At 51.0% G+C, this 15,943-nt stretch overlaps 1 protein-coding gene across 21 annotated transcripts in view; it reads right to left on the bottom strand.

Moving 5' to 3' along the window:
• Window positions 1-15,943, bottom strand: part of TRIM9 (tripartite motif containing 9) — a 67,745-nt gene that overhangs the window by 27,254 nt on the left and 24,548 nt on the right. For 17 of the 21 annotated variants that reach the window (XM_041458484.1, XM_041458492.1, XM_041458485.1 and 14 more), the window contains 2 exons: window positions 1,784-1,879; window positions 1,202-1,324 (listed from right to left, as the gene is read on the bottom strand). The exons of 3 other annotated variants lie outside the window; for them this stretch is intronic. In XM_041458484.1, coding sequence (XP_041314418.1) covers window positions 1,202-1,324; window positions 1,784-1,879 — 219 coding nt within the window. The remainder of the gene's footprint in view (window positions 1-1,201; window positions 1,325-1,783; window positions 1,880-15,943) is intronic. One more of the 21 variants, XM_041458497.1, reaches the window with a different exon arrangement.

The following is a 15,943-nucleotide window of genomic DNA, read 5'->3' as shown; positions in this document are numbered from 1 at the left end:
ACAAGCAGTGGGATGCAGATCCATGGATAGGACAGAACAAGCAGTGGGATGGAGATCCATGGATAGGACAGAACAAGCAGTGGGATGGAGATCCATGGATAGGACAGAACAAGCAGTGGGATGGAGATCCATGGATAGGAACAAGCAGTGGGATGCAGATCCTTTCCTCCAGCCAAAGGCCTCTGTGGGTTGTGCTGAGCAGGGAAATTGCTTTGTGCTGCCCGGCTTTGTGAGAGTTTAATTAACCATGCCCTGGAGGGGATGAGGGAAAGGGAGCCCACCAGGCCCTGGGGTCCCCTCGGTGCTGTGGCTGTTTGGGGCTGTGCTTTGCTGCTGGCAATGAGCACTGAGGGTGGGCTCGGTCCCACAGAGCTGCCATTGTCCTTCTCCCATGGAAATGCCCTCGTGCTGCCCATGGTCTGCATGCAGAGAGGACTGGTGGCCTTCACCCTGGTTTTAGGCAGGTCCAGGAATCCCTCTGGCAGCCTCCTGGGTGGCCCAAAGCAAGGTCAAGAGACACAGAAGGCAGAACACTGAAATGACCTCGGAAGAGGAATCCTAAATGTGGGTGTGACATCCCTCAGCTGGACTCCATCACTGATGGCCAGGGTGCAACCCCCTTGTCCAACAATTCTGGGCATGGCTGCTCCACTGCTCCCAGGTGAGATCCGTCCTTTGCTTCCCTTCTCAGCCCACATCAGCTGGAAAGACCTGGTGTGGTGACACTGGGAATGACACAAACCAGGAGCCCCTTTCCACAGCTCCCACTGAGCTGCACCTCTGCTCCCCAGCACCACAAATCTCAGTGCCACCACCACCCCGAGGCCATGAAAGCAGAGAAATCAGCAAATCCTGGTGACAACTCATGACACCAAGTGGCTCAGGACTTCAGCAGAAGTTACAGGCAGATCCTGCAGGATCACTCCAGTAGCTTGGGAGCAACATGTAACACAAACAAAGTAATTTTCCATGCAGTACACAGGGTTCTGCTGACTTAAGGACTAGAAATGAACTCAACAATTCAGTGGGAACCACCTGGAGGAAGCAGCACTTTGTCAGGGACATGCTGTGAGTGGGTTGGGCATCTGCAGCAAGACGGAATTCACGTGGAAAAGGAGTGACCTCCCAAAAAACAGCATCCCAGTCCTCATCCCCAGCCAGTGCCAACCCTGCAGGAAGCTCTCTGACCAGCCAGGCTCACCTTCAGCTTGTGCTCATGCTCCTTGTTGACCCGGGACAGCAGCTGGGCTTTCCTTCTGTTGAGGGCGTCGATGAGGGCGTCACACTGGGCCACCAGGCAGGCCTCGAACTCCACGCTGTTCTCCTGTGGGGCACAGAGGGAGTCAAGCCCAGGGAATGTCCCCAGGACAGCTGGAAAACTGGGTTTTCCATTTTAATGGTGCCGCAGGGGTCATTTTTGCATTTTTCTGCCCCCCACGAACCCACAGCATCGGATGTGGGATTCGTACGGCCTGGGGTGGTGGAAAATGTGGAGGTGGTGATGCCTTGGGAAGGCTGCCCGAGATATGAAAAATATAAAAGCTAAGCCTGAGCCATCAGTGGCAGGTGAGGAACAGGTTTGGATCCACCCATGGCAGAGATGGGAAGGGCTCAGGACTCTGCTGTTCCCTCCATGAGCAGCAGTTCTGGGGAGGGTTCAGGGGGACAATATGGAAAATGAGGTTCCTTTGGGAGAGCACCCACCCAACCAAGCTTGGGAAGAGGGAGAGGGGATGGCTCATCCTGGTGGGAAGGGCAGTTTCTCAGCCTGCAGACTCAGTACCTGGATTTGCTGCACCATGTTGCGGAGCTGGACCAGGAATTCCTTTGCCTCCTTGGCTCTGTCTGACAATCCATTCAGGGCCTGGGAGAGCTGGCTCTGCAGGGGAAGCAAAGAGCAAGGTCATTTCCATGTCCAGGACTCATCCATCCCTCAACACAACTGACTCCACAGAGGTCCCTCCCAAGCACTCTCAGTCATGGAACTAACAGGCAGAAACAGAGCTTGTAACAATCAGGAAAATCCATGGAAACAACAGAAAAACAAAAGCAACAACTTCAGCTATCTGCACAGACCTTGCCCTGCTAACAAGGCAAGCTGTGGAAATGTGGGCACCACACCCAGATCAGAGCTCCTGGAATGCAGCTGATGGACTGGACACCCACAAGATGTCAGATTTAATTTGATCTGAAATGGGCCCATCTAATGGTTTTCAACAAAGAGACAGGATTGTGTGGGATTTGGGCTCAGAACCAGCATCCCACCAAGGTGTGCCTGAGTGCAAGGAGAGGAAAAGGAGGGTTAACCATCATTCCCTGGTTTTGGGAAGCAGATATTCAGCGTCCACCTCCTCCACAGGCTTCCCTGGGTGATCAGGGACAAGCCACATCCACCCTGGCTCTCACTTGCTCCCTCCCCTGGATCTGTGTCCTCCAGGGAATCACCAAAAATTCTGCAGGGTCTGACCCATGTCTGCTGGGAACACAGGTCAGGCCACCCCAGTCAGACTGAAAATCACCCAAAGCCTCCTGGAAGCGAAGGTTGGGGGAAATGGATTTATAGAAAATTCTTAAATCTTGACAGAAAGTTTATATAGTGTGTAGCTGTATGTAAACTTTGAGATAAGAAATGCTGATTTAGAAATGTTATGGAATAGGATAGAGATTGTTGAGAGAGAAATTGAACCTGAAACAAATTTTAAAGGATGGCTTTGCTAAAAAAGACAAGATATTTTGGAGAAATAGAACTGTGGAAGATGTATTGTAGTAAAACTCACAAGGGGTAATTTTAGATGATTGGCTTTAAGGCATTTACAGCATGGTGTGACAAAAGCTGAGAGGCCAAGAAACACTTATAATGTATTGTAATTAGGAAATAGTTGGCTTCTGATTGTGATGGTGCGAATTATAACATCTGTATTGTCTCACCCTTCTCATGAGACTGAAAATGGAATAAAAGTTTTTAAAATACCCTCAGTTACCCCATCTCCAGGTCAGAAAAAACCATAATCCAACAGAAGGTCAAGGTCTTCCTGCAAAATACTGACTGCTCCTTCTCCCTTTGGAGTGGGAACACTCCCACAGCCCTGGCCCTGAGCAGCAGAACGTGGTAATAACAATCATTATGTTCATCAAATGCTTTTTCTTTTTCATTTCCACGGCTCTTTCTGAACACTCACTCGGGAATCTTCCCAATCTCCCCCTTCTGCCATCACAGCAGTGTGTGGATTGTCTCAAGAGCTGGCCAAATCACCCTCAGCAATTTTCCTCTGCGAGAGATTTTGCCTCTTTTGTGGGCTGCAAATTGGCTGCAAACGCCCCGTGGGTTTTGGGGGTGATCTTTCTTTGAGGCAGACACAGAAAGGTGCTGGGAAGGTGGTTGATTTGTCCCCACATCTCCAAAAATCGACTGTGCCCATCCTTCCAGGGATCAGGATGTGGGCACTGGGCTGGCACCCCTTCCCAGCAGTGCTGTGCCCCCCTGGATGCCAGTGTGGGAGATGGGAGAAGGGAAGAGATTTCAGCTCTTTCTGGGCTGAAATCAGGAGTAAAACCCAGCACTGCTACCGAGGAGAGCCGTGGCAACCCTTTAATGGCCCAGAAATAATGGCCCAGAAAATGACCTCGCTGCTGCTTCCCCGGGAGACTTTAATCTCACCCGAGTGCTTCCTGCATCTTCTTTGTAATTTATCCTTAGGATGTGGAGCTAATCAGGGAATGCATCTCTAATAAAAATGGGATTGCTAAATCAGCTCTGCAGGTCCCCCCATCCCTCCTCCCTCCCCCAGGCAAGGTCAGAGCCCCGCAGGGACAGCCCAGCCCTGCCTCTTCCAAAGCCTCCATCACCTTCCTCAGCCCCCCTGGGTTTGGGAGGATGCCCCAAGCCCAGCAAGGTGTTTTGCTGAGAGCTGTGCTGCTGCAGAGCCCAGGTCCCTGATAACACAGGCAATTAATGGAAAAAATCAGCAGGGGTTGGCTGTGTTTACAAGCTCCTCATTAAAATTGCAGCATGTTGGGTTGGGGTTTTTTTTTCCCTTTAATGTCTTTAAAAGGGCTTTTCTTTTTTTTTTTTTTTTTCCCCATTAACATGAATTGCATAAAGGGTATCTTTAGATCAACATAATTCTTTGAGGCTTTCCTGATGGGAAAGCTTTTTAAAACTGGGCTTAAAAATTAATAAGAGCTCTGTGGTGCCTCTGTGTGTGTTGTCCATGGAGGTTCCTTCACCCCAGGCACCCCCAGCCTTGCAGCACAACGGCTCCCAGCTTGGAGCCCCCACAAAAAGATGGTCCACCAGCTCAGAGCATCCCTGCCTGTGGGCTCACTGTCTCAGCTCAGCCCTTCCCTCTGCTCCAGACATTCCTGATGCCTCCAGTGCAAGTGAGGGAAGAGCATTATCTAGTCTGAAAAGTGTAATTTTTCCAGAATTTTAAGGCCGGTTCCTAAACACGGGTGGGCACAGGTTGCTCACTGGACACAGGAGCTCCAAGGTTTGGCACTTCACCAGCAGGAGCTTCATTCCCATCTCCAGATGGGTCTCCCTCAGGAAGGCATTCCCTCTTGTCCTGTCACTTCACCCCTTGTCCCAAGTCCCTCTCCAGCTCTCCTGGAGCCCCTCTAGGCACTGGAGTCCTCCACAAGAGGAATATTGTGTGATATATTCAAATAACTGTGAACATTTCTGACACGCTGCAACGACCTGGAATGCTGCGCTTTGCATCTCCACGTGACAACAAAATCGTTGTGGCTTTTTGGGGTCGGGAACCCTCTCTGGGGACACCATCCATGGGATCACCCACTGGGCAGCTGCCATGTGCTGGAGTGGAGCCGAGCCCAGCCCTCAACCAGCATAGGCAGGGAAATTAATGAGTGTGAAATGAAGAAAAATCCCATTTACCGGTGCCTTAAAATCAAGGGGATTTATCCTTTGTGGAAAGCTGCCCTCTTTTTTCAATGCTCTCAGTCCAAGGCAGTAAGAAGAGACCTCTGTGATTCACATTAGCATTAATGGGAGCGAAGCATTTAAATCTCTCTGTCCCCAGAGCACTTAGGAGAGAATCTGTCCTCTCTTTGTGCTCATTAATAGCTCCATAACCCTCCTCCTTCCCAGGCATGGCTGACAAAGGGATTTCTGTCACTCTCTGATTCTCCCTTGTCCCAGCACAGGGATGGGAGCAGCCGGTGCAGAAGGCTGAGTGTGGCATTCACATCCTCTGAAAAAAATCCCTTCGCCCAGGGTTTTTCTCCTGGGAAGCTGAGAGGCCTCAGAGAAAAAGGAAAACAATTCTTATCTCATTTGCTTCTCCTGTGTGGAATGTGTTTGGAGATTGTTTACCCACAGGTGATTGTTTCAGTGGGTTCTGCTGAGTTGTTTTCACTCTTTGGCCAATCAGTGCCAAGCTGTGTCAGACTCTGGAAAGAGTCATGAGTTTTTATTATTATATTTTTAGCATTCTGTAAGTATCCTTTCTGTATTCTTCAGTTTAGTATAGTATTCTTTAATATAATATAGAATAATAAAATAATAAATTAGCCTTCTGAGAACATGGAGTCAGATTCATCACTCCTGCCTTTGTTGGGGCATTCCTTGCAAATACAACAGCTGAGGGCTCAGGAGAGCTGAGCAGGCTCCAAGAAAGAGAGAAAAGCATCATCTGAACTCTGCATCAGCAGAAGTGCTCTGGTTTTCTTCCTCCACAGCCCAGCTGCCAGCGATGGAGCTCATGCACGCTGACTTGGAGGTGAGGAGGGAGCTGGGCTGGCTGATTTTGGAGGCACTGGGTGCTGGAGGGGTGGGACAGCTCCATCTGGACAAGCCTCACTTCACTGGTGTTGGACACCAGCAGGGGTGAGGAACTCGGTCCCATTTCAAACCCAGCTTGTTTGCAGGCTCTGGCACCGGGCAGGATCATAAAATGACAGATTTGTTGAAGTTGGAAAAGCCCTCTGAGATGATGGAGTCCAACTGTTCCCCAGCACGTCCAAGGCCACCACTGACCATGTCCCCAGGTGCCACATCCACGTGGCTTTTAAATCCCTNCCCTTGTCCCAAGTCCCTCTCCAGCTCTCCTGGAGCCCCTCTAGGCACTGGAGTCCTCCACAAGAGGAATATTGTGTGATATATTCAAATAACTGTGAACATTTCTGACACGCTGCAACGACCTGGAATGCTGCGCTTTGCATCTCCACGTGACAACAAAATCGTTGTGGCTTTTTGGGGTCGGGAACCCTCTCTGGGGACACCATCCATGGGATCACCCACTGGGCAGCTGCCATGTGCTGGAGTGGAGCCGAGCCCAGCCCTCAACCAGCATAGGCAGGGAAATTAATGAGTGTGAAATGAAGAAAAATCCCATTTACCGGTGCCTTAAAATCAAGGGGATTTATCCTTTGTGGAAAGCTGCCCTCTTTTTTCAATGCTCTCAGTCCAAGGCAGTAAGAAGAGACCTCTGTGATTCACATTAGCATTAATGGGAGCGAAGCATTTAAATCTCTCTGTCCCCAGAGCACTTAGGAGAGAATCTGTCCTCTCTTTGTGCTCATTAATAGCTCCATAACCCTCCTCCTTCCCAGGCACGGCTGACAAAGGGATTTCTGTCACTCTCTGATTCTCCCTTGTCCCAGCACAGGGATGGGAGCAGCCGGTGCAGAAGGCTGAGTGTGGCATTCACATCCTCTGAAAAAAATCCCTTCGCCCAGGGTTTTTCTCCTGGGAAGCTGAGAGGCCTCAGAGAAAAAGGAAAACAATTCTTATCTCATTTGCTTCTCCTGTGTGGAATGTGTTTGGAGATTGTTTACCCACAGGTGATTGTTTCAGTGGGTTCTGCTGAGTTGTTTTCACTCTTTGGCCAATCAGTGCCAAGCTGTGTCAGACTCTGGAAAGAGTCATGAGTTTTTATTATTATATTTTTAGCATTCTGTAAGTATCCTTTCTGTATTCTTCAGTTTAGTATAGTATTCTTTAATATAATATAGAATAATAAAATAATAAATTAGCCTTCTGAGAACATGGAGTCAGATTCATCACTCCTGCCTTTGTTGGGGCATTCCTTGCAAATACAACAGCTGAGGGCTCAGGAGAGCTGAGCAGGCTCCAAGAAAGAGAGAAAAGCATCATCTGAACTCTGCATCAGCAGAAGTGCTCTGGTTTTCTTCCTCCACAGCCCAGCTGCCAGCGATGGAGCTCATGCACGCTGACTTGGAGGTGAGGAGGGAGCTGGGTTGGCTGATTTTGGAGGCACTGGGTGCTGGAGGGGTGGGACAGCTCCATCTGGACAAGCCTCACTTCACTGGTGTTGGACACCAGCAGGGGTGAGGAACTCGGTCCCATTTCAAACCCAGCTTGTTTGCAGGCTCTGGCACCGGGCAGGATCATAAAATGACAGATTTGTTGAAGTTGGAAAAGCCCTCTGAGATGATGGAGTCCAACTGTTCCCCAGCACGGCCAAGGCCACCACTGACCATGTCCCCAGGTGCCACATCCACACAGCTTTTAAATCCCTCCAGGGATGGGGACTCCAGCACTGCCCTGGGAAGCTTTTTCCAGTGTCTAACCACCCTTTCCATGAAGAAATTTTCTGAAATATCCAACCTGACCCTGCCCTGAAGCAGCCTGAGATGGTTTCCCCTTGTCCTGTCCCTGTTCCCTGGAGCAGAGCCCGACCCCCCGGCTGTCCCCTCCTGGCAGGAGCTGTGCAGAGCCACAAGGGCCCCCCTGAGCCTCCTTTTCTCCAGGCTGAGCCCCTTCCCAGCTCCCTCAGCCCCTCCTGGGGCTCCAGACCCTTCCCAGCTCTGTTCCCTGCCCTGGACACGCTCCAGCCCCTCAGTGTCCTTCCAGCCAAGTCACCTCCCAGCCAGTTCCTGCACTGGAGCATCCCTCTGGAAGCACAAGAGGAGAGGAACACCATGGCAGAGCTGTTCTGCTCCTGCCCTCCAGAGGCTCAGGAGCTGTCACAGATGCTGGAGCTGAACTCATGTGAGTCTTGCTTTTAATTAAGGCACAGGACCTGCAGCCTTTGAATCCTGAGGCCAGCCCCCTGTACGTGATGGCTGCCTAATTAAAACGGGATGTTTAATTAAAACTTGCATTTAGTCAGGAAGTTGATGAATCTAAACTGCTGCTAATTGGCTTTTGGCTCCAGTGCCTGACTTTTGGAGTCAAGGCTGCCTCTGGAAAGAAACCAGGAGCTGCAGCCTGGGCTGATCCTGCCCCTTGAGACTTGGAGGGGTCAGACAGTGCCACGTCCTGGGATCCTGCAGGGGCCTGGCCTTGGGCACTGCCAGGGATCCAGGAGCAGCCACAGCTGCTCTGGAATTCCATCCCAGCCCCTCCCTGCCCTCCCAGCCAGGAATTCCCAATTCCCAATCTCCCATCCATCTCTGGCAGTGGAGCCATTCCCTGTGTCCTGTCCCTCCATGCCTTGTCCCCAGTCCCTCTCCAGCCCAAGGCCAGGCTGGATGGGGCTTGCAGCAGCCTGGACTAGCTGGAAGTGGGATGGAATGAGATGGTCCTGAACATCCCTTCCAACCCAAACCACTCCTTGACGCTGTGATTCTGCAATCTCAGCTGCAAATATCTGTAACTGAGCCAAAGCAGGTGACAGGAACAGGGTCTGAACTGTCCCTCTGCCAAACTCCACCACTCTGCTGCTGAGCTTCTGACACGGCTCCAGCTCAGGCTTCCCTGGATTTCCACAAAAATGCATCATTCCTTCCTGCCATGGGGCACCCCACAAATACAATATCCCAGCCTGCCAGAAAGCTGCAAATCAAGCAAAAAACCAAGGATCAAATCAAGGAAGAGCCTACACTTGTCACCAGAAGGACACACACAGACAGGCAGGTTTGTGAGCACAGCTCCTGGGTGCAAACTGTAGGAGAAAAAGGAATTTTTAGGAATGGATCCCACTCCCCTGCTGCATTCCACAGGGGCCTTGGTTCTTCTCCTTCACTGCAGATACCCGAGGGAATCTGGGGTGTGCAGGAGGGACATGAAATGTAAATCCTCAGGTGGAACAGCCCCTGGGAGAGCAGCTCCATAAGACCTTGGAAGAGGCTTCCAAACTTAGCTGCTAGAAGTGAGAATGTGGATTTATAGTTTAAGGTTAAGAAGAAGAAAGTTCAGAGTTTTAGAGTTTAAGATATAGAAATAAAAGTAGTTCCAGAGGTGAACAAGGAGTTTAGGATGCAGCACTGTGGGTTTGTGTGCCATAACATGAGTGGCTAAGAAAGCTCACACTGTAGCATGGCTCCATAAGATGAAATATTAAAATATTTAAAAATAGCCTTGTTGGCAGTGTTTTATTGGTCAATAAATCCTTAAAAGGGGTCTTGTGACCTTCTGAGCCACGCAGTGAAGACGTGAGCCCAACTCACCCTTCCTGCCTACGTAGAAAGAAAAAAAATTGTAAAAATTTATTAAAAATAAATAGAATTCTTTCCAGAATCCCTCAGCTCTTAGGGTGCCCTGAGCTCCCTGTGGGGTGGTGCTGGCAGTGGGCAGGCAGAGCTGAAGCCCCAGCCCCGTGGGCTGTCACTGGGGGCACAGATGGACCTGGCCTGGCTTTGCTCGGGCAGTGTTCCCCCAGCAGGCACAACTGACTCCAAAGCTCCAGCCTGCAAATAAAACAAGGATAGATTCTTTTCAAGCATGACCTTACTGAAGCCCTTTCCCATGTGGGGTCCCCTGGCCCTGGGCAGGTCCTGGGAGCTCTGCCTGCTCCCAGGCCATGCTGGATTCAGTGTTTTATTTAGCCTGGTGACAGTGACAATCCTGCAGCAGTGGCACTGTGTGCCATCCATCTGTACTTGCCTAGGCCCAGCTGAGCCCCTCACCCCACACCCTGGCCAGCCCCCAGGTTTTGGGGGTCATCCCTGAAAGGAGACTTTTAATCTTTTGAAAATTATTTGGTCGCCAAGTCCTGCACTGGAATCTCCTGGAAGCAGGAGACTGAGGGTAAAAACCAGCAATTCTTCTCTTGGCATGGATTCTGAGGCACATAATAGTTATGTCAGAGCTGTGAAAGAACAAGTCTGGGCTGCAGACCTCCTGCCAGGAGCCATGTGGATGAGGGCCTGGCTGGAATGCCTGGGATGCTCAGGGACAGGTCACACGCTGCTGAAATGGAACAGCAAAGTGTTTCACTCCTGCTGTGAATCCTTGTGCTCACTTGAACCTGCCATTCCCTGGCTCCCAGGCCAGGCCAGCTGGTGCCCTGCAGCCTGCAGTGATTCCTCAGCAGGATTTGGGAGAAAGAAGCCCCAAATTGCAGCATCCCTGCTCTCTGATCCCGTTTCTTTGAGGGGCAAACCAGGCATGCAAAACTCTCAGGTGGGGTTGGTCTCCTTCTGCAGGCAGCACTGACAGAGCTAGAGGACACAGCTCAGGCTGTGGTTGAGATATTGGTTGATGGAATAGACTGAGATAATAGGTGGGATTTTAGGGAAAGATTTTTCCCAGAAAGGGTGGTAAAGTTCTGGAATGGCTGCCCGGGGAGGTGGTGCAGTCACCATCCCTGGTGTGTTTAACAAAGCCTGGATGTGGCACTGGGGGCCAGGGCTGGGTTGAGCTGTTGGGTCTGGGTTGGACTCCATGATCCTGAAGTTCTCTCCCAACCCTGTGAGTCTGTGAATTCCCCAGCAGAAGACACAAAGCCAAGTGGCCTGTGAGACACCAGCCTTCCAAACCCATGGAGACAGCAGGTGAAGTTACCAGATTCCATCAGAGCTGCAGTGACCTTCCACACCTCAAGCACTGCAGTGGGATCAGCCTTGGTTTAGCTCATCGCCCTGGAAAAGGGCTGCTCCAGGAGGATTCCTTGATGAATCCTAGAATCATGAAAAGGTTGGAAGAGACCTCCAAGATCATCAAGTCCAACTTCCAGGTTGGCTGAAGCTGAGCAAGGCCGGTTTTGCCCTCAGGGACACTCAGTGTGGATCACTAATGTGACTTTTTTGGCTGTCCCTGGTATTTGGACTGAAATACCAGAATTATGGGATGTCCTGGGTTGCTCCTGGCTGTGAGGATGTATTAAAGAGTCTCTGTCCTTGCTTTGATATAGGATCCAGTCTTTGCTTTGATTTTTGGGGAGAAGAAATGTAAGCACCTCCCTACAGCCCTTTGATTTTGTCCAATTAATTCCTGGCTTGCTTCATTAATGATCAACAGAAAATGATCTTAGCTTTTCCCTGCCAGCACCTGACATGGGTCCCTTTGAAAGCACAGACAGAACTGCAGCATTTCTCAGGGATGCTGAGAAAAACTCAGCCAGGAGCTGCTGCCCTCCCACAGGCACAGAGAGGGGCAAACGAGGTAAGGACAGAAAGTAAAAACTCCAAATATCCACTTGTTGAGTGAGTTGGTGATGAGGTCCACTCTCCATGTTTTAGGTTGTGTCCTTGAGAGGAAGTGCTGCAGCCCTGCACAGACATCAGGGTGGAGAATGAGGACAAGAGAACTCCAAATCCATGCTGAGTGTGGCTTTTCTGGGGAGCTGAGCCCTGGCAAGAAAAACTCCAACTTTGCTGAGGGCTAGTCCTCGTGTCCTGAGATCCTGCAGGGGCCAGGCCTTGGGCATTTCCAGGGATCCAGGGGCAGCCACAGCTTCTCCAGGAATTCTACTCCAGGGCCTCTCCACCCTCCCAGCCAGGAATTCCCAATTCCCAGTCTCCCATCCATCCCTGCCCTCTGGCAGTGGGAGCCATTCCCTGTGTCCTGTCCCTCCATGCCTTGTCCCCAGTCCCTCTCCAGCTCTCCTGGAGCCCCTTCAGGCCCTGCCAGGGGCTCTGAGCTCTCCCTGGAGCCTTCTCCTCTCCAGGGGAACATTCCCAGCTCTCCCAGCCTGGCTCCAGCCCTGGAGCAGCTCTGTGTCTTCCCTGGACTCCCTCCAGCAGCTCCACATCCTTCTGATCCAGTTTTCTTTTGTTCTCCCTCCTTCACTGCCCCTTATTTAATTCCAAACCTCCTGTAGAGGCAAATCCCGCTCTGCTGTGCCCTGGGATGTCCCTGGAGAAGACTTGTTGGAGCCCAGGACATCCCTCTGGCCATCCTGGATGGTTTGAGCCCCTGGCACGAAGCCAAAGACCTGTGCCTTTGATTTTGACCCATGGAGCAAATTACCAGCTTTGTATGAAGAATTACAAGTCACGAGAGTTTAAGCAGAGTAATAGTTAGTTGTCACAGGGTGAAAAGGTAGAATTTTAAGGTTTTTAGAATGGGGGTTCACGGGGCAAGATGGAGGAATTTGGGTGTGTCCTGTCCTTCCTCTTTCTTCTTCACAGCCTCCATCTTCTGGGTGATGCTGGCACTTTTAGATTGGTTCAGAGTAGAGACAGACTGTCTAACATAGGTGATAGGTATTGGAAAATTATTGTAAATGAAGTGCACGTAGTTCTTAGTACAAAATGTTGACACCAGCCCACGGGCGGTCAGTGTGCCACAACCAGACCTGCAGGACAGATCTCAGCAGGTCAGGAGAAAAATGTAAGAGATAAAATAAACAACCTCGAAAAGCAGAGCCAAGGAACTCCGGCTCCTTCTTCGACTGCCAGGCTGGGAAAAAGAGACTTTTAACAATCTCAGGGTCATCTTGACCACAGAGACTTCTGAGAAAGACTGACTGGGATTTTTTGTGGGAGCCACAGGACCCTGGGAGGGTGACCCAGAGGGAGATGTGAGCTCTGCACCTCAGAGGGAGCGCTGGGGGAACCAAGGGAACACCTGGAGCTGACCCTGGAGCTCAGGACAGCACAGCTGAGTCTTTAATACCCACTCCCTTCTGTCTGCTGCCCCGTGGTGAGGGGAATCCAGGGCTCTGAGGCTTAGGAGTGAAGGGAAAATGCCACAAGGAGCAGGGATCAGCTGGGGGGGATTAGCTGCTAAGCAGCCTGCTCAGGAAATGCAGCTCTGGCTCCATTAAGAACCTTTCTCTCTAATTAAAGCTCTGCGATGAATTTGTTGCTTCTTAAGAACAACAGGAATGCTCTTTCTGTGGCTGCCTGAGATGGGGGAGATCTTCCTTGAGGAGCCAGTTCCTTCTGACCTCCTCCAGAAGCTGAACTCTGCTTCCTGAGGCTGCTCATTAACTGCATCCACTGCCTTGATTACCTGGCACTAATGAGCAATATTAATCCTGGTATTTGCTGTGCACTGACTTCCTCAACAGAGGATTCACACAGAGAGTAGGTTTAGGTTGGATATTGGGAAGGAATTCCTCCCTCTGAGGGTGGGCAGGTGCTGGCACAGGGTGCCCAGAGCAGCTGTGGCTGCCCCTGGATCCCTGGAAATGTCCAAGGCCAGGCTGGACAGGGCTTGGAGCAGCCTGGGATGGTGGGAAATATCCCTGCCATGAGCAGAGGGTTGGAATGGGATGGGCTTGAAGATCCCTTCCAACCCAAATTCTGTGTTTCTTGCTATGAATTCCCACCAGTTTTAGAATTAAGAGACAAAAAAAACCCAGAACAACAACAACAACAACAAAGATTTAGGGACAGAGCAGCCTCTGTCCATGACAAACACCAAAGCAGACTCGCACAGGGTGCTCAGGAACACTGAGCCATGGTCCAGCACCTCAGCTCTTCCCAAGAAGTCCCACAACAGGAAAAGTCCAATGTGAAGCACTGATGGTGTCATGGCCATCCTTAATTATATCCTGGAGGCAGCAAAGCCCTTCCTCAGCAACCTGCTCTCACCTCCCTAAAAAACAACTGCTCCACTTGACCTCCCTTCTGCTTCAGGCCTGAGGAATGCCAAAGGGTTTGAGCTCTTCCAGAAGGAAATGAGCTCCTCAGGGATTGCTGTGAAACGCTCCTATTTATGCAGGACAAATGAGCACTGGGGGAATGACTGCCAGAAAAGGTCAAGGAGCTTTAAACCACTTCCAAATTAAACCAATTTTAACCTAAACCACTTCTTCCAACCTAAATCGCTTCTGAATTAAGCCACTCCAACCTAAACCACCTCCAAATGAAACCACTCCCAACTTAAACCACTTCCAACCTAAATCACTTCCAACCCAAACCACTTCCAACCTAAACCACTCCCAACCTAAACCAATTCCAACTTAAACCACTCCCAATCTAAACCACTTCCAAAGGAAACTATTCCCATTAAACCACTTCCAACCCAAACCACTTCTTCCAACCCAAACCACTTCCAACCTAACCACTTCCCATCTAAACCACTTCCAACCCAAACCACTTCCAACCCAAACCACTTCCAACCTAAACCACTCCCAGCCTAAACCACTCCCAACCCAAACCACTCCCAACCAGGTCAGTGCTAGGGAAAGTGTTGGTTCCTGCTGTGTTTGAAGGACAAAAATCACTGCTGCATCTTTTTACTCAAAACAAAAATCTGGAGGAGTTGCTGTAAGTGGTGAGGGAAGTCCCAGCAGGCAAACACTGTCTCCTCAGACACAGCTTTGCTCCGTGGTGGATGAAGAAAACATGGGAGCAAAGACCGAGGTTATGATCTCATGGGTCAAGATCTGTGTCCTGCACAGGACAAAGGTGCTGTGCACAAGGCAAGGCCAGGAAGCTGCCAGGGGATGGGCACACCCAGTTTTGGGGTAGAATTAGCACAGGAATACACAGATGTGGTCACCACTGCCTGTGAGCACCAAGCTGCTTCTCCTCCATGTCCATCCAGGCAGAGTTTGTGTGCCCAGCACCCAGGACTGCAGATCTGCTGCTTTCTGCCTTAAAATTCTGCTCCATCTGCTCCAATCCCATCAGTGCCTCCCACTCCAGTGGTTACTCACACTTCAGCTCTCCCATCCCATTACTGCATTAAGTCTTTAAATCTGATTACATTGTTTGGAGTTAAATTTAAACCTGATTAACTGCATAAACAATGATTTTTCCCCCCCAGTCCTGGCCCTAACCCAGGGCTGAGAGCCCTGTGGGGCAATTCCTCTTCCTGCAGGGAGTGTACTGACCATCCTTTTGTCTTGTCCTACAGCTTTAATTACCATCTGGGTGCTGGAGTCAGGCTCAGCCATAAACAGCCTTGACAGCTCGCCAGCATCTTGACTTTGCTTTGACATTTAATTGCCCAGAAATGCAAATTGTATTGGATGCTGCAGTTGTGAGCAATCACTGAGGCAGTAAGGCAAAGGAACACATCCCATGGCTGTGAATGGCTGGGTGGTGACCATGAAGGCTGGGAGAGCTGGGGTGTCCAGGCTGGAGAAGGCTCCAGGGGGACCTCAGAGTCCCCTCCAGGGCCTAAAGGGGCTCCAGGAGAGCTGGAGAGAGATTTGGGCAAGGGATGGAGGGACAGGACAAGGTAGAATGGATTTTAGCTGAAAGAGGAGAGATTTAGGTTTGATATATGGAAGAAACTCTTCCCTGGGAGGGTGGGCAGGCCCTGGCACAGGGTGTCCAGATCCCTGGAAGTGTCCTAGACCAGGCTGGACAGGGCTGGGAACACCGTGGGATAGTGGAAGGTGTCCCTGCCATGGCAGGGCTGGGATGGGATGGAACTTAAGGCTCCTTCCAGCCCAAGTATTCTGGGATTCCATGACCCTATGAAGTCCCACCACAGAGGGCAGCCCAGTGAAGCCCCTTCCTCCTGAACCTGTCCCTGATGTGGCATCCCAGAGGTCTGGAACCCAGCCCTGCTCGGGCACAGGTGACCAGTGTGACACTGGGCACCTCTCCCAGCGCCAGCTCTGGGGCAGTCTCGGTCTAAGGAGGCCTCAGGTGCCTCCCACAAAAGCACAACTGCATCTTCCAGGCAGCAGGAGCAGCTGGATGATGTCCTGGCTGTCACCAGGCAGGTGCCACAGCCACAGCTCCCCCGTGCAGGACATCCCTGGCCATCCAAACCACGGCTCTCCACCATCCCAGCGCAGCCCCTGAGCAGCAGCTCCTCATTTCACTGCTGCCCAGAACTGGGGTTTTACACAATTTCCTCACGGATTTAGCTCAAAGGAGGTTTGCA

This window comes from Pyrgilauda ruficollis, unplaced genomic scaffold (genome assembly GCF_017590135.1).
Source record: "Pyrgilauda ruficollis isolate IOZ18807 unplaced genomic scaffold, ASM1759013v1 scaffold129, whole genome shotgun sequence".
Classification (NCBI taxonomy): Eukaryota; Metazoa; Chordata; class Aves; order Passeriformes; family Passeridae; genus Pyrgilauda; species Pyrgilauda ruficollis.
The sequence above is the reverse complement of the archived record's forward strand: the minus strand, read 5'-3'. Positions and strand labels throughout refer to the sequence as shown.